General features: G+C 42.6%; 1 protein-coding gene across 2 annotated transcripts in view; it reads left to right on the forward strand.

Annotated features, from left to right (window-relative positions):
• The window catches only part of LOC115036586 (prickle-like protein 1), a 27,190-nt gene continuing 1,627 nt past the window's right edge, over positions 1-25,563 (forward strand). For both annotated transcript variants that reach the window (XM_029494804.1, XM_029494805.1), the window contains exons 1-7: positions 1-229; positions 19,473-19,670; positions 20,476-20,589; positions 22,118-22,255; positions 23,850-24,053; positions 24,145-24,331; positions 24,487-25,485. In XM_029494804.1, coding sequence (XP_029350664.1) covers positions 19,485-19,670; positions 20,476-20,589; positions 22,118-22,255; positions 23,850-24,053; positions 24,145-24,331; positions 24,487-25,485 — 1,828 coding nt within the window. In that variant the 5' untranslated portion in view covers positions 1-229; positions 19,473-19,484. The remainder of the gene's footprint in view (positions 230-19,472; positions 19,671-20,475; positions 20,590-22,117; positions 22,256-23,849; positions 24,054-24,144; positions 24,332-24,486; positions 25,486-25,563) is intronic.

The raw sequence follows: 25,563 nt of genomic DNA on the forward strand, positions 1-25,563 counted from the left end.
GCTCAGCCCTGGTGAGACTCCCTCACTCCCCCGCTGGCAAACCCCGGCTGTCTGTGCACGATCATGCACTGAAAGGCAACATCCACCGAGCTGATTCAAGAGTGGAAGCGTCACAGAGTTGCGTTTTCGCTGGCAGCAGGCAGTCCGGATGCATTCACAGTAGTGATTATATCTTCAATAAAAACGGAATATCCGAGCCGAGCCCGGACCCAATTGTTTCCTCCGAGAGGTGAGTGTGGAGACTTTGGCTCAGAGCCACTCATTTTGTTTTCCAATTATTATTATTTAGTTATTTTATTTGTTAATTTGTTTATTTTGCACCCTTGTTTTTACTGTGCATGAGCAAAAGGGGTTTGCACAAATGTCAAAACAAAGCAACAGCAACAACTGTAGGTCAACTCTCCTCCTAGTCTGCATTAGCAAGTATGGAAATGATTTGTTTCTCCATGACTTCATGACCAAACGAACGAACCGAGAGGAAAACAGTTGGTGGAGGTTCTGTCACACATTTCTCCTGAAGGAGGGGAGAGAAAAAGTGAATGTGTGGCCGAGGCGGAGGGCTGTTTGTTTGGAAAGTTCTGTGCGTAAAAGACGCACTTTCATGGAGGCTTGGCATTTTTTTGTGTGTGTTTTCCAGATGTGTGGACTCAGCTGTTGCTTGTCACTCAGGTGGTCTTTCTCTCTCTCACACTCTTTTCCGAGCTCACTCGGAGTCTCATCAGTGTTGACAGATCACAGCTCAGAGCCGCAGAAACACTTTAAAGCGAAGCCACATCAGCTCGGCCACACCGGACAGATGGCCAAATCCCAACAATTCAGACTGGAATGTGCTTCTTAAAAAAACTGCAGTTTGACTTTGTTACTAAAGTCAAATTGCTTTGACCACTTTTCTCCATGGACCTGAATCATATGATCAGCCCCATAATGACGTGTTAAGATGGACTTTCTCGGTGCAGAGTGATCTGTGCTGGAGCCAGTGGTGGCACCTAGTGGTTGGAGAGCTCGGTGAAGGGGATGCGGTGAAATCTGAAGGCCTTTGGACCCTTTTATGTTAGACCCTTTATTTAAATGTGGGGTTTTCGTCCTTGTTTAGGAGATTAATATCTTTCTCTTTTTCCTGTGATTTGAGGGGAAAAAAAAAAAAAGAACTCTCCCAGATGAGTCTTATGTGTAATTTTGGGAACACTTTTCTTGACCAGTTTAACTAAACTTACTTTACTCCTTTTTCCTTTTATGATATGCATCTTAGATTTAAGGTCCGTGCAGGCCCAGCCACCGTAAGTGACTGTTGTGCAGATAGCTGATCTAGGATCAGAGCAGCCTGGGATCAGATGACTAAGGTGTATTCCCTCTCTGTGGGAGGCCAGTCAGCCAGACTATGCTACACACTGCTGGGGGTATACACTCTGCAATGCTAAGCCTTTGTTAATGAGTATGTATCTGTATCTGTGTGTGTGTGTGTGTGTGTGTGTGTGTGTGTGTGTGTGTGTGTGTGTGTGTGTGTGTGTGGTTGTGTGCGTGTCTTTGTCTGTGTGTGGTACTGGGTGCAATTTGCGTGCTTGCTGGTGTGCACGTGTGTTTTTCTGTGCATCTATATTTCTGGCGCTACTCGCGTGTGTGTGTGTGTGTGTGTGTGTGTGTGTGTGTGTGTGTGTGTGTGTGTCTGCGCGTGCGTGAGCGAGCAGATGTGCGAGGTGTTTGGTCCCAGAAGTTAAGCTGCTGTTAATTGGTCAGCCATTTGGACCACATGGGAGGGTCAGATCAGGCAGTAGCAGAAATAATCAGTCTGTACGACTTCCACGGGACAAAACACTGACTCTGCTTTCAATGGACGCTGACGACGCTCCTACGAAGCTGTGTATTTTATGTGAGGGATAAAAAATTGACAGCAATCTGTCAGGCGTGTGAGCGTTAATAATGACTCTAGAGTTCATGGCCATTTCTCCTGGCTTGAATATTGGAATCAAACGAAAAAGCAATTAGGTGTTTGTCCTCATAATGATGAAGCTTGATTTAGGACTTTTGTGAGCTTTACGAAGGCGAGGCAGGGTGAAAAGGTTGATTTGTGTCTAAACATGTCAAAGTGTGGAGGAGAAAAAAAACACTTCAGCTGAGGAGGATGTGAATCAGATGGGAGGATATGAGGCAGATATTGAAGGGATGACCTTTCGTAGGTTCCAGCAAAAGACAGAAGATGACTGGACACGTAACGTCATACAGTTCTGAGTCAAGCTTTGGCAGGAGAGGTGGACAGATTGTGAATGCATCCTTGACTTTGTCTTTTATCTCTTTTTCCTAGGCCGTGCTGACATTTTGTTTATGGACAATTTCTGATCTGACAGTCTCATTTTTCAGCATCTTTAGATAAGAAACATGAGGCTTCAACCTACAGCTTTTCATTTTTCTCATGTGCAACCCAGATTCCTGTTCTCCAGTGGGGTTTGAGTGCCAGAAAGGAAATCCAGCCTGGAGATTGTTTTGATATTGTTGGACACTCTCCTGGAAAACCTTTTTGCACAGTGACCAATGGTGTTCTGGATTTAGAGCCACTGGCTCCTCGGCTTAAACACCTCATCTGATCACAGCAGTAAAATGGTTTGAAGAGCTCAAATATACGCAGTGTTTCATCCCTTTTTTGTGAGAGAATTCAATCCAAAAAGGAGATTAACGGTATTTAAAATATCTCGGGGATAGATTCTGCAGCCTTTTTACGGGGAACCTAAATCCTTGGTTAGCTTAATTTAACAGCTTTCGCCCCCCCACTCCTCTCAGTAATGAATAAATGGTGTCGTAGAACAGTTTCTCACATTTGCAGCACATAATGATGTGAACACAAATTAACAGCGTACACACTGCAGACGGTTTGCTGCTGGCTGATTCTGGTTCAGGGGAGTTGTGGTGCGTCACAGATTTCTTGTGTCCCGATGTTTGGCTTGGAGAACAGCTTGGCTTTAGATTAAATAAATGTAACCAATAAGAATAATAAACATGAATGAGGTGTGTGTGTTAGAGAGAGAGACCTCCATCTACCAGTAAGTCAACACTGTTCTGTCTTTGCCTCTCTGTAAGGCTAATACCTCTGAGCAACATGTGTACACACAGGCAGGTTTGTGTTGTCATACTGAAATTAATTGACTGTGGGGTTGTGCAAATTATTCCAAACCTCAGAAAACACACAACCACGCTTGCTCACCAAGTAACTCTCCCGTGTAGTTGTTTGCAAAGGGCCAAACAGTGAACAGGAGAAACAGAACAGTGCACAACAAACCAGATCTTATGGTAATACCTCTGCGATGGGAGAACAGATGCCAAACTTTCTTATATGCTCAGGTAGTTTATCAAGGAGAAAAAGTCAAACTATCTGTGGTCTATTATTATTAGAAATTGTTGCATTTTGCATTCTATGTAATTGTATGCTAATATTTTGGAAGGAATTTGACCTTAGATTGGAAAAAATTATGTGTGTCATTTCATATTAACAATGTTGACAACAAAGAGATTGATTACTAGTGAAAATAATAATTAATTGCAGCCTTAGATAAAAAATAGCTTCTGCTTTTTCATTACATGGCATTTGAAAGAGTTTCATGTTGCACTATAAATGGTGAAAGAGAAGCCAATGCACACAATACGCATGTTGGTTAACAGTAAAGCCACAAGGCACTGCTGTAGTGAGGAGATGAGGGGTGCAGTGTGTGAATGTGTGCGCAGGGGTTGGGACGGCGCTCCTTGATCTGAACGCTAATCGTGATCCTTGTGCTCATTCAGTGGTTTCAGACCAAACCCTGCAGGCCGCATTGGCTCCACAACCTGGAATTATGGTCAGCTTGTGGGGAAGAGAAGTAATCCAAGGCTTATGACACTGAGTAATGGACTCGGAGAGGGAGTTACACTCTTTTCTGTGTTAAAACTTGCAACTGAATTAAAGTTGCCCGCAGCGCTTGCCAAGCGACGCGGAGCTGAGGTGTTGTTGGGAGTTCCTGACTCGTGCCTGCGAGTGAGAGTCGATTTGGCTCCAACTTAATTACCTATACACACAGCTCTATTTGATGATGATTAAAGCCACTCACACACAGATACACATACACACACCTGCCCAGACACTGCCAGTCGCCAGCCGCGGTAGTTATGGAGACATTAAAGGTGATGATTATTAGATGACAATAATTAAAAGGCTTTAAAGCTCAAGTAAAGGTAAATAGTATAGATAGAAGCACAGTCTCATATAGGAAGACAAGATCGCTGCGCTACAACCACGTAATTATTCCCAGTCAAATGACCACCCTGAGGCAGAACACAAATGATAGCTTTCGGATTTGTTTTTGATTGGGGAAAAAACATAAAAAGGTCTCCATAACAGATTCTGGTTTGTTTGGTGCTACATCACTCACACAATATTGCAGTCGCGATGTGAAAACCGCCTGGTTCCAGCCCCGGTGTTTGATGTTTGGTGGTTTCATGTTCAAGGACGAGTCTGTCTAAATCGATGAAAAGATAAGTGCCATGCTATCAAAAAATAATCTGTTGTTTGCGAAAAAGCTGACATCTTTGGGAAGGTGCAGTGAAATTGGGAGCCAACAGAGTCGAAGCGGTCTTCCTGTGTTGAGACAGAGAAACTTGCCTATGTTTGCATCATATGAATAATATTTTGAAATATTTCATGTTTGAACCATCTGCTGCTTTTGGCTTGAATCTGAAGTATGCATAAAGCCGTGAGCCGCCGTTAGATCCAAATTAAGAGAAACCCAAGTCAGAAACAACATAATTGTACCTAAATGATCCAAAATGAATGAATTATACGGGGGGAGGTTTTATCTTTGACTCTTGGACCAGTGTCTGGGCGCGTGCGTCAGGAAAACATGACTTGGCTGTAGCCTTCCCTTCTTAAATTGGTCTCATGTGGTCTCACATGTTGGACACGGTGTTCCTGAGGTTAGGACAAGCTCCTGAGCTGAATGTCTCAACTCACACATAATCAGGGACAGCCTGCTAATTTCCTTCATTCATCTCCTGTCTCTTTTGCATCATCACCTCTGCAGCAGGAGGATTGTATGCATTTGTGTTTGATTATATAAATCAAAACTGGATCAGGAATTTTAAGCTTTGTGACAAACTTAGGTTGCACAGTTGGAGGTTGGGTGGTCTTTGTAGAGATCTGTATGGATGTGCCCTTTCTTTTGCTGTATCTACAAGTAGCCTCACACCATCCCAGAGGAATTCCAGCCTCTTTATCCATCCAGAGGGGAAATGGCTCTGTCCAATCTGATTCCACCCGGAGTCAGGAAATGGACCGTTGTGATAAGTACTGTATAAGTGAGGGTGGGGAGAATTACAGGATTTTCACCAAACCCACCATAAATGCCACATTTGCCTTTGCTTGAGCTCTTGCAGGGGTTCTACAGAAAGCAAGAAATTGGTCTGTGAGGATCGATATGTTCAGTGTGACTGTGAAAAGTGAAAAGGGGTCAGTCAGAAGGACAAACCCACAGAGAATCTCAGACTACATATAACCTCTGTTTTTATTAAATCGTTCCTTCCTTAAACAAGTCCCTGAGAGGGAGAACATAACAGATATACATCCGTGGTTAAAAGATGAAAGGGACTTCCCTAATACTCTTTGCAAAATTAATACAAACAGTGATTTGACTGATGTCTAGGTTTCGGCGTGGTGAGATTCATCCGTTGCTTTATTTTTGCCTGTGAAGGGGAGCTTAAATTGCCACTTGCATTAATGAGGTGGTAAATAAATGTCTTTTGTGTTTATACTAATGACCTCAAAAACCAGACAGTAAACTGGGGGGGCTCATTATCTCCAACCAGCCACCCGTGAAATCCAACATGTGCAGGCTTGTTTGTGTGCACACATGTTCTGTGTGTATGTATCCGTGCTACATTTACACATGTTTTTATTTATTCAATACTTTACATGTGGCCATTAAAGGGTTTGCCTGAAGTGTGTGTTCCCTTCAGAAAGGACTCTTGCAAATCCTCCTCCAGGACATTCAGACATCTGGTTGCCGATCGACAACTTATATCTCCAAGTAATATGTCCAGTTAAGCCCTTGGGAGCCACCGCTATGCACATCATTACAACCCTCCTCCGGCTTGGCTTGGAACTTCACTGAAACCCTATCCTTTGGTTCAGAGGCTACAAATATGCTGTATATCCTTTTTATACTACTTCCTCCCCGGTCCGTCTTCCATCTGTTGCAGATTAGTCTTCAGTGTATGTTTAGAGAGCTGAGCCGGTCGCCGAGCAGGACTGATAGTAAACCCAGAAGGTTTTAGTCAGAACTGTCAGGTAGGTCTGAATTAACAGAGAGGCCAACTGAGGATATGGCTGGCTGAGAAGAGAGACGTGGCGGGAGACAGGCAGTGGGGGGGGGCAAGGCAGGCTCCAAAATTACACAGCCAGGCCACCAAACGGTTTGTCTGTTTACCCATGAACCTCAGGCCCGCTACTTGAGGGTCGGTGTGGAATGCCAACAGCCTGGCCAAATTCAACCACAGTCCCTGGGAGAGGAGAGGGGCACACACCCCGCAAAATGGCCAGTCATGCCACTTTTCCTGTGATAGGGAGTTTATTTAAGCACGGCGCTCAAAGCAGCTTTCATATAACACATCTCCTCAATATCTGTCACCCTCGTGGCATCCAAACCCGACACCAAAATGTTAGCGTGCTGTGCTGAGCTAAGCTGATATAACTCAGCTGTTTTGTTATCTGTGTCTTTTCAAGAGCTCTCTCACTCTCAATCACTGGCTCAGGAACCTGTATAAAGCTAAACAAAAAAGTGCCTTGGGAATGTGCTGTGGAACTAAAGGCTATATAGTTTCTCTCTCTCTCTCTCTCACACACACACACACACACACACACACACACACACACACACACACACACCCTTCTGACACTAGGCTGCCTTGAGAATTGTGTCAGTCCATGTAGGCCAAACTGTATCCTGAGTGTTACACAGTGCCTGAGGCTACAAGCTTGGTCAGACCAGCCATTCCCAGCTCTCCCAGTGCTAAATGATGGGAAAGTGAGGGTGCTGGTTGTGTAATACACAGCTGGTTGATGTATTCGTCTGTGTATGTGTGTGTGCGTGTGCGTGCGTATGTAAGTGTGTATTAGTCTGTTCCGCTTGACTGATGTGCCATCCCTCCAGGGTCCCATCATTAAGCTTCTGTGTATACAACCCCAATCCCTGGCCTACATTTATCTCCTATACAAAATCATGGGGGATTTACACACACACATTCTCTCTCTCTCTCTCTCTCTCTCTCTCTCACACACATATAACCACAATAAGCTTTCCCATATTCAACGTGATGCAACACTCCCGCTTGTCTTGCGTGTAATGTCATCATATTTAGCTGTTTTTACATTTACCACTCCCGGCCTTGTTTTTATAGATATTTTTTTCATAGCCCATTCTTGCATCCAGTTTGTGTGGCAAAGCTTATGAGAAGTCTTAGCAGGTCTGTTTCTTTTGGCCAAACATAACACACTGTAAATGAGCCTCATAGATACCTTCTGTAGACTAGACAATGGCAGTAATGGTTCAGCATCATTCTGGAGCCAGTAAAAATAAAAAACAAGGTTATTTCTAAAGGAAGCAGCTGGCGTATGTCACTTTACAAGAACAAGAGAAACCTGCTTCTTATCTTTTACTGTAATCTATTGGAACCATATGTGACCAAGCATCAGTGTGTTTGTGACTTTATCTTTAAAGAGCACCTTGTTTGCGTTTTATTTCACTTATGACAGTTTGTAAACCTTACATTCAATGACCTGACAATGAGCCTAAACATCTTAAACATCAGCGATTCATGCATCATTTACCTGTCAACAAGAGCAAGACAATCAATCTGGTCCTTAGTATTTTTGATTTTTGTTTTTCCAATCAGTAGCTCCCTCCTTTCTGTTCCAGTCTTCTGGTTAGAAATATCTGCCTGTTCTTTGTCTTCTCTCAGAGATCGGTTTGAACTACACACTTTGTATGTGATTCAGTGTGATCGCAGCACCCTGGGTTTTTATTGAGATGTTTCACAGACACACACACACACTCCCTCCACAGTGGCCGTGACCTCTGGTTTTTATTAAAGAAGGAATGCATCACTTAACGATATCAAATTAGTGTTGGATGTGATGCACTGGACCGTTTTCTCTCTCTCTCACACACATACACACACAGCCAGCACCATAATGACAGTTGGATTTTATTATTTCGTAATAGGTATTCAGCTTTTGTGGTGTTTCACTCACTACATTTACATGACTCCTAAAAAACAAACAAAAAAAAAAAAAACAGAGTTGTTACGTTAGTCTAACTAAAACTGGATTTGTATTTACATGAAAACATGTTAGCTCGACTGAAATCGAATTTATAATAGCTGGACTAACACACCCAGATAATGCGACTGAAAGTGCTACATGTATGGGGACAGTCAGACTGGAGCTCGAGGAGGTGATCTGTGCATGTGCTTCAGTTTCCCACTAAGCTAAGACCCGAGTCGAACAGCATTTAAAACGTAAATGTGCATCTCATCTGCACAAAAAGTAGAGCGTACAGAAAGTATGATATGTACAAATTTGCAAGGTGGTTGTCCATCATCGTACCAGTTTAACTTGTTAGCTCGAAGGTCCTTTTTTCTTTCCACCTCCGTTGTGGTGTGTGACTTCATAGGTCAGTCGGTAGTGGCCCATTACCCACAAGCCCAAAGAGTACATATCGTCGCCTATTGTAGCAGAGGCGACATGATTTCACCAAATAAATCGATTTCACTCCCGTATACTGTATACTGGGACAAGAACAGAAGTCAGATGAGATGGCTTTATCAAGCTATAACCATAGCTTTGACTTAGCTGAGAGTGAGTCTGTCTATTGTAGCTGCCTATTATAGCTAGTCATTGAGCTATATAGTGGCAAAATATAATAATAAAAAAAAAAAAACATATATAAAATATCATAAAAAAAATCCTAACCCTTGAATGCAATGTACATAGATATGCCGTTATTAACATAAATACTGATCCACAGAATGGCCTGTGACCTGTTGCAATAAATACAAAAGCTACAACCTTGGAGCATTTCAGGTTTAAAACTATTTGTTCTTGTAATTTTTTTCTTTCCGTTTTAGATATAGGCCAACAAATTGTGTAATAATGCTAGGATACATGTCTCCAGGGAATTTTTTTTTTCCACACACACTAATAGTTTGATGAAAGCGTTTGTATCCACCCGGATACTTTGGCTTGGCAAACTGTTTTAGCCCACGGGGATATCTGGGACTTTAAGGTCAGATTCAGGTAATAACAAGAATTAAGCCGTTTAAATGAGGTTGACTCTGGCAAATGAAAAATAATGATAATGAATAACTAGCCTCTATCCATGAAGGAGAAAGGGTTCTGTAATGTTTGTGCAGACACTAATTAACCCCGAAACAACATAATTCCTCGACAGACTCCAATCAGCCTGTGACTAGTAAAGGATTTCCGAAAATCCACTTGAATGTCAAAATAACTGGCTACATATGCAGGGATATAGACCGGACAAAAAATATAATAAAGATTAACAGGCGCACATGTACGGCTTGAACAGTAGCTGCGGTGAAGTAGCAATTATCCCAGAATGAGATACGTAGTATTTTAGAAAAGCACAAGCACCGCATTTAATAGCAACTATTGGATGCATGTTGGCCACTGGAGTCTAGTTCGAGTTTTCCAATTGTACTCAGCTACATCGCACTGAGTTGAGGAAGTCACGTTCAGATTTTGTGTACCGTGGAATCCAATATTTGGCAGGGAAACTGCGTGTGAATGTCTCGCTTGTTAATAATTTGTCATTTGGACTAATGCAGCCCAAAGCTTGGAGGGGAATGTGAAACGTTTTGCAGAGACGGGATAAAAAGCTACGTTTTTGCTTCTGTCTATTCATTATACTTCACAAGAAAATGGAAAAGTTGACCTGATGGAAGAGCAGAAAACCATAAAGTGGTGGGGATTCATCCTCTGAGGAATATCTCCACCAATCAATCCACAAGATCTCAAGATATTTTCATTCAGACCAAAGTGACCAAACTAGAGTTTCTCAATCCACTTGCTCCCATTCCTGTTACCTGACAATTTCCTGCATTTTACAGCACCTTTATTGCTGCTGCTATTGTCCCAGAGGTGTGTAGGTAACACCCTGCAGTGGTCAACAAATCTCAGCCAAGGGTTTTATGACAGGGAACTTAAATCACCCACAGCCTGGGAGTGTCGGGGAATATTAACACTGAACTGGCGAGACCGCAGAGTAACACTTCCCCGATCTGATACTCAGCAGCAAGTTGAGCTGGTGGGCCTTGTTGGCGACGGCTTAAGATCCATTTCCTAGTGTGAAAGGCTGCTGAGAGGCGTCTGTCAGTGTGAATGGGACTGAATGGGGTTGAATGGAGGAATTATAATGGATGTGAATTGAGACGCGGATCTGGGGGCTTTTTGTGAGGTAGATATGTGTAAGCTGTTTTGTCACCCGTTGTGCAGATGGCCTAGGTAAGTGGCCATTGCTGATTAAAATCAGAACAACATGTGTGCATTTGTCTTCAGGGTGTCGGTCTTAATCTGTAACAGGTTAGATCACATGACCATTCTTAAAATTCAAAATAATCATAGATGACAGCATCTACAAATTAAAGTTTCAGTTTCACAATTGCCCTCATGGTGATTCATTTGTCCGGGCTTGTCGGCTTTGGCAGGTCTTTTTACTTTCTCTTGTTATTGCTGCTTTCAATCAGCCAGTAGAAAGTAGTGTTGGTATACTTAAAACTAAGCACACCGAGTGTGTTTGACGCCATCCCCTCAGCTTTTCTGGTGTCAAAATTCAGGTCTGTAACTGATTTTTTTTTTTTCCCTCTTGGCAACAACCTGACAAGTGGCACTAACTTGTCAGGTTGTTGCAAACACACTCTCCTGGTGTTTCTCATTCTTCTCCAGCTTCTTGTGTCACATTTCATGTGTAGAACCAAGTGCAATCATGTGAAAGCCCTTAAATGAAGGCTGTCCAAGTGTGCAGCCTGTTCTTTGCAACTGCAGACTGTAGGATTTGACACAGTGGAGGAGGCGTGGTCGCAAAACTCTTCCTATTCTGGCTTTTTTATTATTTGCGGTCAGTTGCTGAGTGCAGTAATGACATGATGAACTTGTCTAGCGCCTACTTCCTTCCAGGCCTGAGCTGCGCTCTCTCTCTCTCGAGTTGCCTCCATCCTTGCTTTATACATGAGGCCCCACCTACAAGGGAACGCGCTCTTAATTGTAATCAATCAATGAGTGCACACAATATTTAAATGTGAATTCATTCAAAATAAATGTCAAACTACCCAATTATATAAATATCACAAGTCCACACTCATACATTTCATTGAGCCTTAAAAGCAGAATTAAATGTAAAACGACCCCTTTTTAGTAGTTTACTAGTGGTACAATCCAGTCCTCACCTTCTATTTCAGCTCATGGATCCTTCCACTTCCTGACTGATAGTTGTGTGCATGTGTTTCTTGTTTGTATTTGATTATCTGGCTTTGACTCTTTCAGCCCAATAAGCTGAAATCACTTGTGTGTTGCTAACCCTGAATGCTCAATGCGACATTGATGCTGGCCTAATGCGACATAACAATAATGCCATTTGAAAACAAATACATCGCTCTTGGTTTAGTGTAAAGCTTTTGTCACCCCATGACGCACACAGGACACATTTCAGCAGCAACTGTTTCACAGAAATTGTGCGAAATTGCTGATGATTTGCTGTCTTTCACAAAATTATATAAATGAGCAGAGAAAGTCACCATTTACTATAATAACAACACTGAAAATAAGTTTGGAGCTTTTCTTTCCTGCCTATCTTGCATATCTTGGTTCTTTGTTAGAGCTTTTTGCACACTTCTGTACATTTCATCATCAATTTGCACTCTACACTACTTTAGTATCAGGAATTTGTCTCCATGCTCTGAGTTTGACTTTTGATAACAAACTGCCCTTGCAACAAGTTGAGACATGTGAGAGTCCTTGTTGATTTCTGTTTCGAACAACCAGAGGGATGTCTCTTGTCTCCCCAAATATTTGCATTGCAAGCGGAGTCCAGGTGCGAATGAGTGTTAGAAATGAAAATGAGGCAAACGCGAGCAGAAAAAGAGCAAATCAGCACAGCAAAGCTTATGCAGAGGACAAATTGCAAGTTGAGTTCTGCTCCAAAAGATAGATGAAATGTGCAGACAGGAATAATTAAGTGTGTTGGGTGTGCCAAAGAAAAAGTGTGTGTGCAGCATGTAGTCTAGACTTGGTCTTTTGGATTTCAAGTATAGAAAACGCCACTAGATCTTGTCTGAATCCCGGTCCAAAGCTTTTGACATGAAAAGAAAACTTCACTCTGCTTTGAGACCTGATCCAAAGGCTCCAGTCCAATATATTTCTTACATTACTGAGTTTACGGTGAGACTAACAGTTCTGGCCGTTATTGTCCTTTCATTACATTCTGATCCATGAATGCAGATTCACTTTTCATTTAAGGTCAGGGTGTTGTTTTCTACCCCTGGATCAGCGGTCGGTGCATCGATCAGTCTCATACAGCTGCTGTGAAACACGAAGCTGCTGCAGCGTTTGCCATTTTTTAATATTAAAAATGTCATTTGTTTAAAGCAGTTACAGCTGTTGGGTAAAACTGTGCAGTTGTTCACATGTGCTGTGCAGAGGACTGGGATTAAAGGTCAGCGCATAAATCCTCCATTACTTAGTTTGCGCTCATCAGCCTCAGACAAGTGAATGAGACTAGAGCATCATCCATTCAGCACATGTTCAACGGCTTGGCAAAGTGCTTCTACGTGACTTCTTTGCCTTATAATTGCTAAGAACCATTAATAACCCCTGCTTATATTGGGAAAGGAGGAAGCTCTGCGGGATAACCACAGCACATTCTGTTTTCTTAAATTCTGAAAAAAATTCAGAAGGCTTAGTAGGAAAAAAATCGACCTCTTACATTATGTTCTTTTGCTTTAAAAGATAAAGAGACGCACGCAACTCTACAAACAAAACAAGGATTTCATTCGTTTTTTGTTTTTTGTTTTTCCCTTTGTCGTACCTTTTTGTAGACAGAGGAAGTGGAAGAGGCAGCACAGCAAGGACATCTGTCCACTTATTTATTTCTTTTTTTTTTTTTTTTTTTTCCTCTGGAGAACTATGGGTCATTGGCTCCGAGCCCAGGCTCAGTCTGAAGGAGCAATATCTGCCTCTTGTCTGGGGTAGAACCACTCCTATCCTCTGACCTATCTTCTCTTCCTCACCCACTCATCGTCTGTTTTTGTTATTTGAATTAAGCACTTGACCGTTACAAAAATCCTTCCTAGAAATAAGTTTTCCAGACCTTTTCAAAATGTATCGCCTGATAAATATCTCAGGAAACTCGATGCACATCTCTGGAAGGTTTAAACACTTTTTCAGAGCGGTGCCAAGGCCCCTGGAAAACTTGAGAGCTTTTCTGAAAGGTTCACCCTCAGCTAAAGCTCCTCTCTCTGCTGTCTTAATTTCAAACATGCATTAGTATGCCAGGAAAAGGGGGGAAAGCACACGGACTATCTCATCTCCATGCACAGAGAGCGTCTCTTGCTCTGTCTAACTCCTCTGCGCTGCTTAAGCTAACAGTTGTTTCTCATTTGTAACAGGTAATTTGGCATGTGACAAACAGCTCTGTTGCCCTCTGTGCGAGCCACTTTGTGGGGTTGTCAGGGGAGAGAGCGTCTTTGTCTGAGGGACAATTGAGCAAACTCATTTGTCATTTTAGGCTCTTTAAATGAAGCTATTGCGGTTTCCAGCCTTTCACGATGACAGATGACACACAACTTGTCCTTATAAATCACCTCAGACTTCCCCTGAAACATCTCCTTCATTTTTATTATGTCATCCATGTTGATGCGCACTTTTTTTTCCTGTACAGATTTTATGCACCTTTTCCCCCTGAACAATAAGTGCACCTTTTCACATTTTGTAATTAATGATGCAGATGTCACCTTTTTTTACAAGGTTCATTGCTCAATTTGGGACAAAAGCCGTAATTTTTAGCGCTACTAGATCGTCGTGAGTTTCCTGAAGTGAAGTGCTCACAATGTACGCATGACAATAACATCATTGTCACCGGCTAAAGTGAGAGATGAGAACAGGGGACCTCTCTCCTCTCACTCATTCAGATCTCCAAAATAGGAAGGGGGTGGCGGCATCGGGGACGGGGTGAGCAAACACGTCCCCTGCGTGAGAATTTCCTGAGATGGATGAGGTTGACTCAGGAGGAAGCAGAGTCAATATTTAACCAGAAAGACACCAAGTCATGACGAGTCTAATTTTGGAAAGAAAAATGATTCGACACTTCTAAATGATCCAATGGCTCCAACATAAAGAATCCACTTTAAGGTTTTAATATTTCAGCGCACAAAAACGTAAAGCAACATTAATCAGAGTTTTCATATGAAACGCAAATCATATGGCTGCTTGTATCTAAAACTCATAGCAGGTACATAATCATCAGACAGGCTGGGGGAGATAGTAAAGCACGTAGCAGCTAAATGAGCTCAAACATGAGCAAATAGTTAACAGAATTAACTTTGAGAGATAAAATGTCAGTGATGTGTTTGTTCTTTTTTCTTCTGCCACAAATGGCATTTGTTATCGAACCATAATTTCCCCCAAATTTATGTGCAAATGACTAGTTTTTTATTTGAGGTAATTAAGCTGCTGGACAACATTTTTACTAACCATCATTGGAACTATTTAGCAGATGAGTGCCCATTAATGTGGCATATTTATTTAATGGCAGGGAGAGTGAGAGTGTTCACACACTTGTTGAATAAAAAAATTAATTCTTGCTTTGTTTATACTGCCGCTGAGAAAAATTACAACTCGTTTTCTACAAATGAAAAGCTCTTTGTGTTGAATTTGGTTTGATAAAAGGCAGTGAACACTAGATGGGTTTCCCAAATTGAAACTGTTAGGGAGGAAGCACGGGACAAAAAGAAAGGTGAGGACAACGTGTGAGAGTGGAGTGGACATGTCATCTGGCTGAGTTGGGGGACAAGGCGGGGGGCTTGTTGTCACTCTGGTGGAGGAAGGGGTAAGATAGGGATAGAAATGAGGGGAGGGTGAGGTGTTTAGTGGGGGGGTTGGGGGTGGTGACTCTTAAGTGTGTGTGATTGAAGTGCAGGGGAGGAATGAGGGAGGGGCTGACAAAGCTTGGCTGCCCCATCACCGTGCACACACTCACCCACTCACTGCCACACACTCGCAGGGATCAGAGACACTCCAGATAGAGACGTCAGCTCTGTGCCCTCCCTCCTTGCTCTTTGGACCTTGAAAATTTTGGGTAGTCTAGTGAGTTGTTCTCCAGCTGCAGAGTGAGTGAGAGTCTTGTCTTTCAGACTCCCCCTCACCACAACAGACTCTCAAAAGGCTCAGACACCGGAGGGGAGCGGGTGGGGGATACATCCTGACTGAGCGGGATCTGGATCTGATTAGAACGTGGATCCGTTGAGCTTGACACCACAGACATGTAGTTGGAGGGCTGTGCTGTTACCAGGGCAGTGTGGAGGTGAATGAGAGCTTTCTGTGGAGGTGGAGGGAGAGATGCTTTTCCTGAAGGTAAGAGGAACGTTGATTACACTTCCCGAGATTGAAATCTACAGAAAGATTTCGCTGAATAACAAGACTTTTTTGCAGCTTTTCTTTGGCAAATGCCTGCACCAAAGTTCCACCATTACTCATATGAATTAACAAAAAGAAAGTGGATTGCTGTAAATGTTCATGGTTTAAGGCACAAAAAAGAGAATGCATGGCTGATTTCGGTGTGGTTTGTCTGATAGCATATTAGCGATATATGTCAAAGTCTCACACCTTGTGTCTGTGTGTGTAGACAGCAGTGAAATGTGTGTATGTGTGTGCAGGTGGTCTCACGCCAGCTGTGTTAAGCCTTCCGTGCACCCCCTGTCACCCATTTGGCCTTAAAATAACACTTTTCAGCAGTCAAGGAGCAATGACCTCGGCCTTTGAACTCCACTATTTAATGGTTTTTCTAAAGTAAATCCCATTGCATTTAAGAAAAAATTACTTAAAAAAAAAAAACATGTCGATTCCAAATACTTCACACATGCCCTTCAAATTTGCAGCAGGTAACAAAAGCTTTAAATAATACAGCAGTTTTAATGCCTACCCACTGAGAAATATTAACCGCATTGGGAAAACCTGTAAAAACTACAGTTCTCTGTAAAACAGGAAGCATTTCTTCAGTCTGCCTGAGGTTGTATTCATTTGAAAATAATATGTGTCTGATGGACTAAATCCTTGGTGAAGGAGAGGCCCTTTAAAAGTGTCAGTCAAGCAGGGGAGGCACACACATTTAACCGTTAGCTGTCTGCATCTGGCCCGTCTTTACACAGACCAACGCTGTGTTCTGTAAATGCCTTCTTCAAAAAGGAGGGGAAAAAAAAAAAACATTTAAAACTCCCTTAAGCCTCAATCTGTCACATCTCCACTGTGGCTGAAGTTTAGAGGAGGCATAGGTGGACATTTGGTTTTTGACAAAGAAAGCCATTGTGTTATTGCCAAGAGGTGACATGGTGAAATGTGAGTTGCTGTGTATGTTGGCTCAGGAATCTGCAGTCACCTTTTCCCAATAACTTGTGGGATGAGAGGCAAGAGAGCTGAAGGGCAAAGCAACCATGCTGAGGGTATCCTTGGCTGAGTGAGGGAAAAGATGCCAAATAGGAGGTGGATAAATTACAATGAATAAATCAATTTACTGTAGTTTTCACAGGAGAAAAAAAACTGAAACGCAATTGCAATAACTCAGCTAGATAGTTTATGTTTTGGGTACACTCCTTTTCAAGTATATTTAATGGGAAACTGCACCAACACAGTCATTCTTGGCCAAATCATTTATAATTTTGATGGGGTGTGATAATTTGGATGTCTGGGTGCTTTTACCTTAACAACATTTCTTGGATAAAAGCAGCTGTAAACAAAACGTATCCCAAGGTGGTCAGCTAAAATTCAAAAATAAATGGCCCCTTATTCCAAACCTCCAAGCTGCACAAAAAACATCTTTGATATGAAGCCACAAAACAAACTTGTAGAAAAAAAGAGGGACTTCATCTAATTGCAGCACTTACTGGTCTTAACTAGGTTCAGAGAGATAAAACAGGACAGGTAAAGAAAAGCCTGTGCGTGATAACATTATCTATCCTGCCATAAAACCTTATAGATTAGTCACTGAAGAACAAAGCAACAGTCAAATACCCTTTTGTCCTGTGATAAGAACTTTGGTTTGCCTTTTAACAGCATTTCTAATCTGTAAATTTGGTGTTTTAAAGCCTGGGGGTTTCATTCAACTGTATGCTAATCAGAATGCTAATATTTCCCCTTGCTTGTTGCTACATGAAGAGGCGCTGGAAGCCTGGAGGGCAAGCTGAGCAGACAGAGTCGACAGTTCTAAGATGTGGCTGCACTCTACAACATTTCACTTGTCAGAGATGACCTTTGCCTTCAGGAGGGCAAGAAAATCGTTATTTTAGGGCGTCAGTATATTGTCACAGTTTCATGAATGATGAGCACAAAATACAGCAGTTTATGACTTAAAGGCAGTGTCAGAGTACTGCAGGAGACCAACACAAAAAACAGGGCTTTCATTTTTTCTTTTACAGCTCATCTTATCTGATTGGCTATATAATTATTAGGTGGAGTCAGAAACGGAGGGCAGTATTCATTTGCCAGATGTTTGTAAGGGTCCAAATATTTTATGTGATCATTTACTTAATTCGATGAAGAAGGGGGGAATCTGTCTTTTATTTAGTAGCTCTTGGTTTAAAAGTGAAGCTCAATAAACAAGGCACCACCATCACCATAATGGAAATAGATCATTTCGGCTATAGTTTAAGATTTGGGTCATGTAAAAGTGAGCTTGAAGTCAGGCTTGAGTTGAGAATTTTTCCAGAGAGAATCCAAACCAAGTGTGGGTGTTTGGTGTTTTTTTTTTTTTTTTTTTTTTTTTTATTTAAAGATCAAATATAAAATTCAAAACTAAGTCACTGGCTATCACCTGGAATGGGCATTGTTGAAAACACCTTTAATAGACTGCTGTGGAGTCAAAAGTAACTTGCATAATGAATCGTCAATTGACGGCATCAAGACTTTCAATTGTCTCTGATTGTGCTGCATTTAGACCAACTAGAGTTGCATGTGAAGTTATTGATTGTTTTCACCCAAACATGTTCTATTCTGGTTTAGATTTGCATGTGAAAGAGGAAAGGGCTGAGCCGGGCAAATCACAAGTGGCCTTTTTAACACTTTGAGACCAAAGCACCATTATCAGACTGAGAGGGCTCTGAGGAACATGGCTGCTGAGATAAGAGGGCTACTGCTGAAGGCAGGAGACACAACCACGAGACTGATTAATCCCAGTTCACTTAACCGTCCAACTGTTATCAGCACGTGAAGAGGGGGAAGAAAAAGCATGTCTGAAAAGCTCCCGTAAATGTTTCACACTGCAGTCTGAGTCCAGCAATGACCTAAATCAGTTGTAAGATTTTTTTTTGAAGCATTTTTAAGATCACAGCTAAACATTTGTGCAATAATGACTTCCTGTACATAGCTCCAAATTGCTGTCCCACTTTCATGTGTTTCACAACCTTCGCTGCTTTGTTTCAGCAGTTTATAGCAGCAGATGTTTGGTGGGCAACAGCTGGAACTTTCTGTCGTCTCATGTTCAAAGCCTTCCAATCAAAGTTTAAAAGAGCTGACTAAATGTACTCGATGTGGCAGTAAAACCTGCACCTTACTCCAAGTAAAAGGGTTGAAGTAGACAGAACTTAAATTTGTTTGGATCCAATAATGTTTTGTTGTGTGAGATATAAACAATACGGTTGGGGCGAGACTTGCATTATTTTTCCATAATGCATCATCATCATCATAAGTTTGTTTGAATCCCATTTGAAGGCGGACACTATCAAGAAGGATTCATAATGGATAAACAACGGAAGTATGACAGAGGGAATGAGTGCTCATGGGATGGAAAATAGTATAAATATTAGTTGCTTTTGAATGTGACTCAAGAGGTTTGAAATGTGAAAAGATGGGAGTCTTTTTTCCCCCTTTTCCTGTTTTAAACGACCGTTCTGCTCCTGATATGTTTAACTGCTTTGTCGCTGCAAAAAAAACAAAAAAACAATTGTCTTGTTGAGAAACAGAGATTCAAACTAAATGGAGTGGAATTTACAATAAGTGCGAAAAGATCCCAGATCAGCAGTATCCCAGCCAATTAGTGACAAGAAAGTACAAACTGGAGCTTTAAGTCAAATTAAGAAAACGTATCAAACAAACAGATGAGGAACAGAAAAGGACAAAAGACAAAAGAAAAGAGCGTTTCTGCCATTGGGGTGACTAAATCCTCCCTTTTTGTCTGCAGCGTTCGTGTGTGATGAATCTGGAGCGCAGTGAGAGAGGGGAGCGTCCTTCTCCTCGGGGGTCTGACATGGAAGCTCGTACTGTGGGGAAGATGGGGAAGATCTCTGTGGGCCTCCAGAGGAGCTCCACCTCAGATGATGATTCTGGATGTGCACTGGAGGAGTACGCGTGGGTGCCACCAGGACTGAGGCCGGAGCAGGTAGGACATTGAGCGTGTTACAGTTTAGTTTTTTTTTTTATTATTATTATTTGTGTGTGCAAGATAATTTAAGGTTATAGATTCACCAAAAATTTCAAATTAGTGTGATGTTTTGAATCTGGGTGCTACCAACATTGTGTTTTAGACCAAGTTTCTATGCCATGATAGCAAATGAATGGTACCACATGCTGAGGCCTGTTTTCACATTCATCCTGGCGTTTTTAACATACACATGTCCAGATCATCTCAGTAAGAAATGACTGTTTGTGGTCTCACATTTTTTCACGGACTTGCACACTGACAAATGAAATGTTTCCTTTCCCTTTCTCCTGTCTGGAGGAATTAGCCAAGGCAAACATGAACATTTCCAGTCCCTTCTTGTCTCGTCTCTCGTGCGCGGAGAGCCCTCTCACTCGGGCGCCTCTGACTGGATGGAGACTGACATGTTTACCCCATTGTGTCAAAAAATAAGGACACACATCACTGCAGTCCCTCTCTACTGATATCCATGCCTTCTCTCCTTTCTTCTTTGGACTTTCCCCCTTCCTCCCCTCCTCCTTTCCTTTTTAACAGACTGATAAGACTATAGCTAGAACAGCAGGAGAAGGGGGGGAAAAACAAAAAACATAGATTCAAAATGCTACATCATGAAAGGGGACACATCAGCTCTATCTTTATCCAAGTTTTCCTCAGTCCATACTATAAGAATTGTCTTCCTTAAAGCAAGGGAACAAAGCTACTATTTGGTTGAGAAGAATTTCACTACTTTCTCTGTTAAAGTTCATTCATGCGTCTCCACCTGCAGGTCCAAATGTATTTCTCCTGTCTGCCGGAGGACAGGGTGCCGTATGTCAACAGCCCCGGAGAGAAGCATAGGATCCGACAGCTCCTCTACCAGCTGCCGCCACATGACAATGAGGTAGAGACAGTGAGATGACAGGGTGTGAGCGAATGGGGAAAATAAAGGTTTGTGGCAAAGAGGCCACACAGGAGTTACTCTTTTATCTTTTTGTCTCAAAAACAAAAAAATGTCAACCCAGAATATATAGAAACCTGTTGAACAGAAAATCAAGTAAAAAGACTAAAGCTAAACTTGGAGATAAAATGGATAAATTCAGATACAAAGCATTCAAAACTAACATTTAATCTCAACTAAGATCTGTAAAAATGTAATGAGTTAGCCAACTCTTCACGTGAGCATGATGCCGTGTTGCTGAAGCCAAGTAAGAGGCAGAATCATTCTTTCACAATTTGTCAGAATGGATTCAGAGATACTGGAGCTGAAGAAGTGATACGACTGCTACTGTTAGACAACATTAGCTATGATTAAACCTTGCAGTGCTTTAAATAAAGCAATGACTGAATACCACTTTAAATCGATTTTTTTTGTCTCTTAAGTCACATGCATTGTCCTATAGTATAATTATTTAAACCAACTCACTATAAATCTGGCATGTTTCAGTAGAATGAAGCTTCTAACTATAGCAACTGTTCCTGTAGAGCTGCTGCACAGCTGGACATATAATATAAAGTATAGCTTTGGTGTGGCAGACTGTAAGGATTTCTAAATAATACCCAACCCTGACGAAACTAAAGCCAGCAGCTGAGTAAAGCTGAGGCGAGCTTGCAAGGTTTTCAAGTAAATCTAAAACAATGGCCACATTCTCTCAAGCGTTTGACAAAAAACCCTCTTGTGACAGTAAAGCGCATGCCAGACTCTTCTGTATTATAGCTTTATGGTGTGTAAACCAGCACTCCTTTCACATCTGTGTTAATAGAGTTTACATTAGGAGATATGGTGGAGGGGTTATCACCAGAGCGGAGGGGGCAAGGGGGGGTGGGGGGGGGTGCGCTACTGTCTGACTGAGGTGGCCTCTGTATGCACACATGGAAGATAATGGCTACACTGGACACACACAAACACACGTTGTGTTTGACTGAGCAGTTTTATGATGTTTGTTGGCAGACCTGGTGGTTGAGGAAACAAACTGCTGGAGGATTCCTTGCGTAACAGTGGTTAGGACGGCAGAGCAGTGTGTGTGTGTGTGTGTGTGTGTGTGTGAGAAACGGAGCTCACATGCCGGCATCGTTTACCGTTGTTTAGAGAACAACAGAGTCGGTTGTTAGGATAGTCTTGGGCTTTTATCTGGTGCCTTCATCACCATCTCTAAACATAGAGGAAGGGTTTGTGTATCACTCACGCCATCCTTTCAACGCAGCCTTGAGGGGAATTAGCTTTAATTAAACCCTTTTCCATCCATATAAGGGCTTCATGCAATACACCTAACCAATATTGCATTCAAAAGAGGAAAGCTGTAGATCCAGCTGTAATGGATGAATATTTTTACGAGCTATTTTACTTTCCTCTTGTAACTGGCTTTGTCTTGTAGCCTAAAATTGACCTCTGTTTTTAACTCATGTCTTTTTTTTTTTTTATTATTTTATAGGTGCGTTATTGCCACACTCTTACAGAGGAGGAAAAGAGGGAGCTCCACATGTTCAGTGCCCAGAGGAAGAGGGAGGCACTGGGGAGAGGAACACCCAAGATCCTGCCTCGAGCTCTGCAGCACACCCGCTGCGAAAATGTAGGTGTTACACATGAATATCCATGAGCCTGCACGCATGCACGCACGCACACACATGCACGCGCGCACACAGAAAGACAGACAACCGGTTGTTCTGATGTTATTATGTCACAAGCAGTGAATACCCCGCGTCTCGTGACACTGCACGTTACCGCGGGGCACAGTCCTGATTGGCTAATGCAAAGGTTTTAATCACAGACATAAACGTCCTCATTAGGGCAAGAGAGGAAGTGAGGAAATTGGGAGGCTCGTGCTCAATTGAAGCAGAGAAGCTGGTTCCTCCTGAGGAATCCAACCAATTTCCTGTGATTGATCTATAGCTCGGCATGGCAGACTGCAGGTTAACTGGAGGTTAATAAGTAATTCTTGTGTGGAGTCATAAAATTCCACTTTTTTCAAATAATACACAATATGTTGCAGATAATACCCCATTTACTCATATTATTACATGCAGCTTTCTTTCCAGAAATGAGCAGGCAAGTTTCTGTTACTAGCAAGTTATAGGAAATAATGTAGAAACAGAAAAACAAAAGAATCCTATAATCTGATGAATTGTTCCCACTTTGATTTTGGTCTGTAGTGCCATTCAAGTTGACTTTAAACATATTTCAGAACTTTTTGATACAACAAAATTAAATATTGGTGTAATGTGGTTTCCAGAAAATTCTCCCCTGAGCAGTGAGTGAACCACATCCTCTGACTGGCATCCAGCAAAAAGCTGGCCAGCCACGCCATTCCTCCAGACAGGCAGATGAAGCCTGTCATCACTCAAACTCAGATGCTAACACCAGGCCACATACAGTGAACCAACATGTACGAACTCCACTGGACACACACATTCTAAAACCACACAACCACTCACACATAGACAAACTACCACAAATGTGCATATTGGCATTCTGCACATGCTCCTGTCGTTCAAAAGATTGTCAAGAAATAGGCGTTTATACACCCATTACATTACACTCATTCACACACACGCGCACACATGGTCAGACGGTAGTTTCCTGGTGCCATAACTCAGGGATACACAACACCTCCATATCCAAGGCCCCTGTCTGTCCACCATGGTAATAATGGTTAACAGCTGGGCATAGCTGCATAGCTGCACTGGGCTATATAAAGATTTCACATTGAGACGCGCTTTGAACACACAATCTGAGTCATACCACTTTTTGAGTCAGGACCAAGGCGAGAGTATTTAATTGAAACTTCAAGGAAAAGAATGCTTCCCATTTCCTTAGCGACACCAAATGAAAATAGCTGACTCTTATCCCAAATTGAAACCAGCCACTGATTGAGACAGAGAATGAACATTAAGGACTTTTAATTTAAGTTACACTTGGCTTATAATCTTCGTCGCTAATTTAAATGGGGGTCACCGTAAGTGCAGTCAAATCGTTTATGAAGCATGCCTCACTTCTTATGTGATACATATTTTTGAATGTTGCTCCCAAATGTTTTTGTCTCAAAGTGGTGTACTCATGAATGGGTGCTGCCCGTCTGAATCGTTCAGTGTATGTCACTGCAACTGGTGCAGCAAGACGCCTGAAACATAAATCTGATGCCGCAGCTGTTGCTTGTGTCTTATCAGTGTGGCGGAGGCATCAACGGAGGGGAGATGGCAATTTTTGCCTCCAGAGCAGGTCCAAGCCCCTGCTGGCACCCAGCATGCTTTGTGTGTGTTACATGTCAAGAACTGCTGGTTGATCTGATATATTTCTACCAAAATGGCAAGATCCTCTGTGGGAGACACCACGCAGAGCTTCTCAAACCTCGATGCTCATCTTGTGACGAGGTAAGTGGCAGCACGAGTGTCATCCTAGGAAGTGGAAAAAAGCGCTCAAAGCTCAACAGGACTAACACCACAATGTGTCTTTTCCCCTCAGATCATCTTCGCAGATGAATGCACTGAAGCAGAGGGGCGTCACTGGCATATGAAGCACTTTGCTTGTTTTGAGTGTGAGATAATGTTAGGTGGTCAGCGCTATATCATGAAAGATGGCCGGCCCTACTGCTGTGGCTGCTTTGAGTCACTGTATGCGGAGTACTGCGAGGCCTGTGGTGAAAACATTGGTGAGTTTTATTTAAAAAAAAAAAATGTTTTGGGATTAGAATAAAAGCTTTTTGTTTTGTTTTTTTTTTTTTGCAAAGACCGAACACAGATTTTCTTGATGGCGCCTAGAAGTGCTCTACTTAGTGCTGTACTAATCTTCCCATGATTTTTTTAGGTGTTGACCATGCACAGATGACATATGAAGGTGTACACTGGCACGCCACGGACCAGTGTTTCTGTTGTGCCCAGTGCAAGACCTCCTTACTTGGCTGCCCCTTCCTTCCAAAGCAGGGTCACATCTATTGCTCAAAGGCCTGCAGCCAAGGTGAAGACTTTCATGCCTCCGACTCATCTGATTCTGCCTTCCAGTCTGCCCGCTCGCGGGAATCACGGCGCAGTGTCCGCATGGGGAAGAGCAGCAAACCCACCGAGCAGTGGAGACAGTCGCAGCTGTTTAATCCCCCTGCGACTGTTCCATCATTTGAGTACAAGTTTGGGGATGGTGAGGGCGAGGGAGATGCTGATGGTGACATTGATATTGTAGGGCGTAAGCTGGCCCGTCTTGGCCTGGAGGAGGAGAGGTTCTGGAGGGAGCGGGAGGAGCAGGATGCCTGTGGAGAGGAGAATCCAGAAGACTGGGCTCAGCATGAGGACTATATGACTCAGCTCCTGCTGAAGTTTGGTGATCGTGGCATGTTACACCAACTTCAGCAGCCATCCCTTAAATCCCCCAGCCCCAGCAGTGATAGAAATGGGCTCATAAGTGTCTCTGATCCCTGGCTGAAACCTGATGCTATATCCTTGGGGGTTACCGCCTCATCTCCCACCCCTGCAAGTCCCACACAGAGCCAAACTTCCAATCAATCCCGAGCCAACAGCCTTAGCCCTGGACTCATGAGCAAAAAGCATCTGCCTGAAATGTACTGGGCCCAGTCCCAGGACGGTTTGGGAGACTCAGCCTATGGGAGTCATCCAGGCCCTGCCAGTGCTCGAAAGATCCAAGAACTGGAGCTGGATCAGGAGCAGGAACAATCAGGCACAGGAAGACAGAACTTCTGGCCAGACACACGGCAGTGGTATGAAGACTCCCTTGAGTGTATCGCTGATGAGTTGAGGAAGGTCGGGCAAGGCGTTGGAGACTCCATGGACTCGCTGGCACTTTCAAACATCACTGGTAAGGAGGGTTGTTTTGGTGAATTCTGTAAAATTTTTAAAACTTTATGTTGAACATCTGTTCATAATCTGTGAATCT

The sequence above is a fragment of the Echeneis naucrates genome, chromosome 23, assembly GCF_900963305.1.
Source record: "Echeneis naucrates chromosome 23, fEcheNa1.1, whole genome shotgun sequence".
NCBI classification, from domain to species: Eukaryota; Metazoa; Chordata; class Actinopteri; order Carangiformes; family Echeneidae; genus Echeneis; species Echeneis naucrates.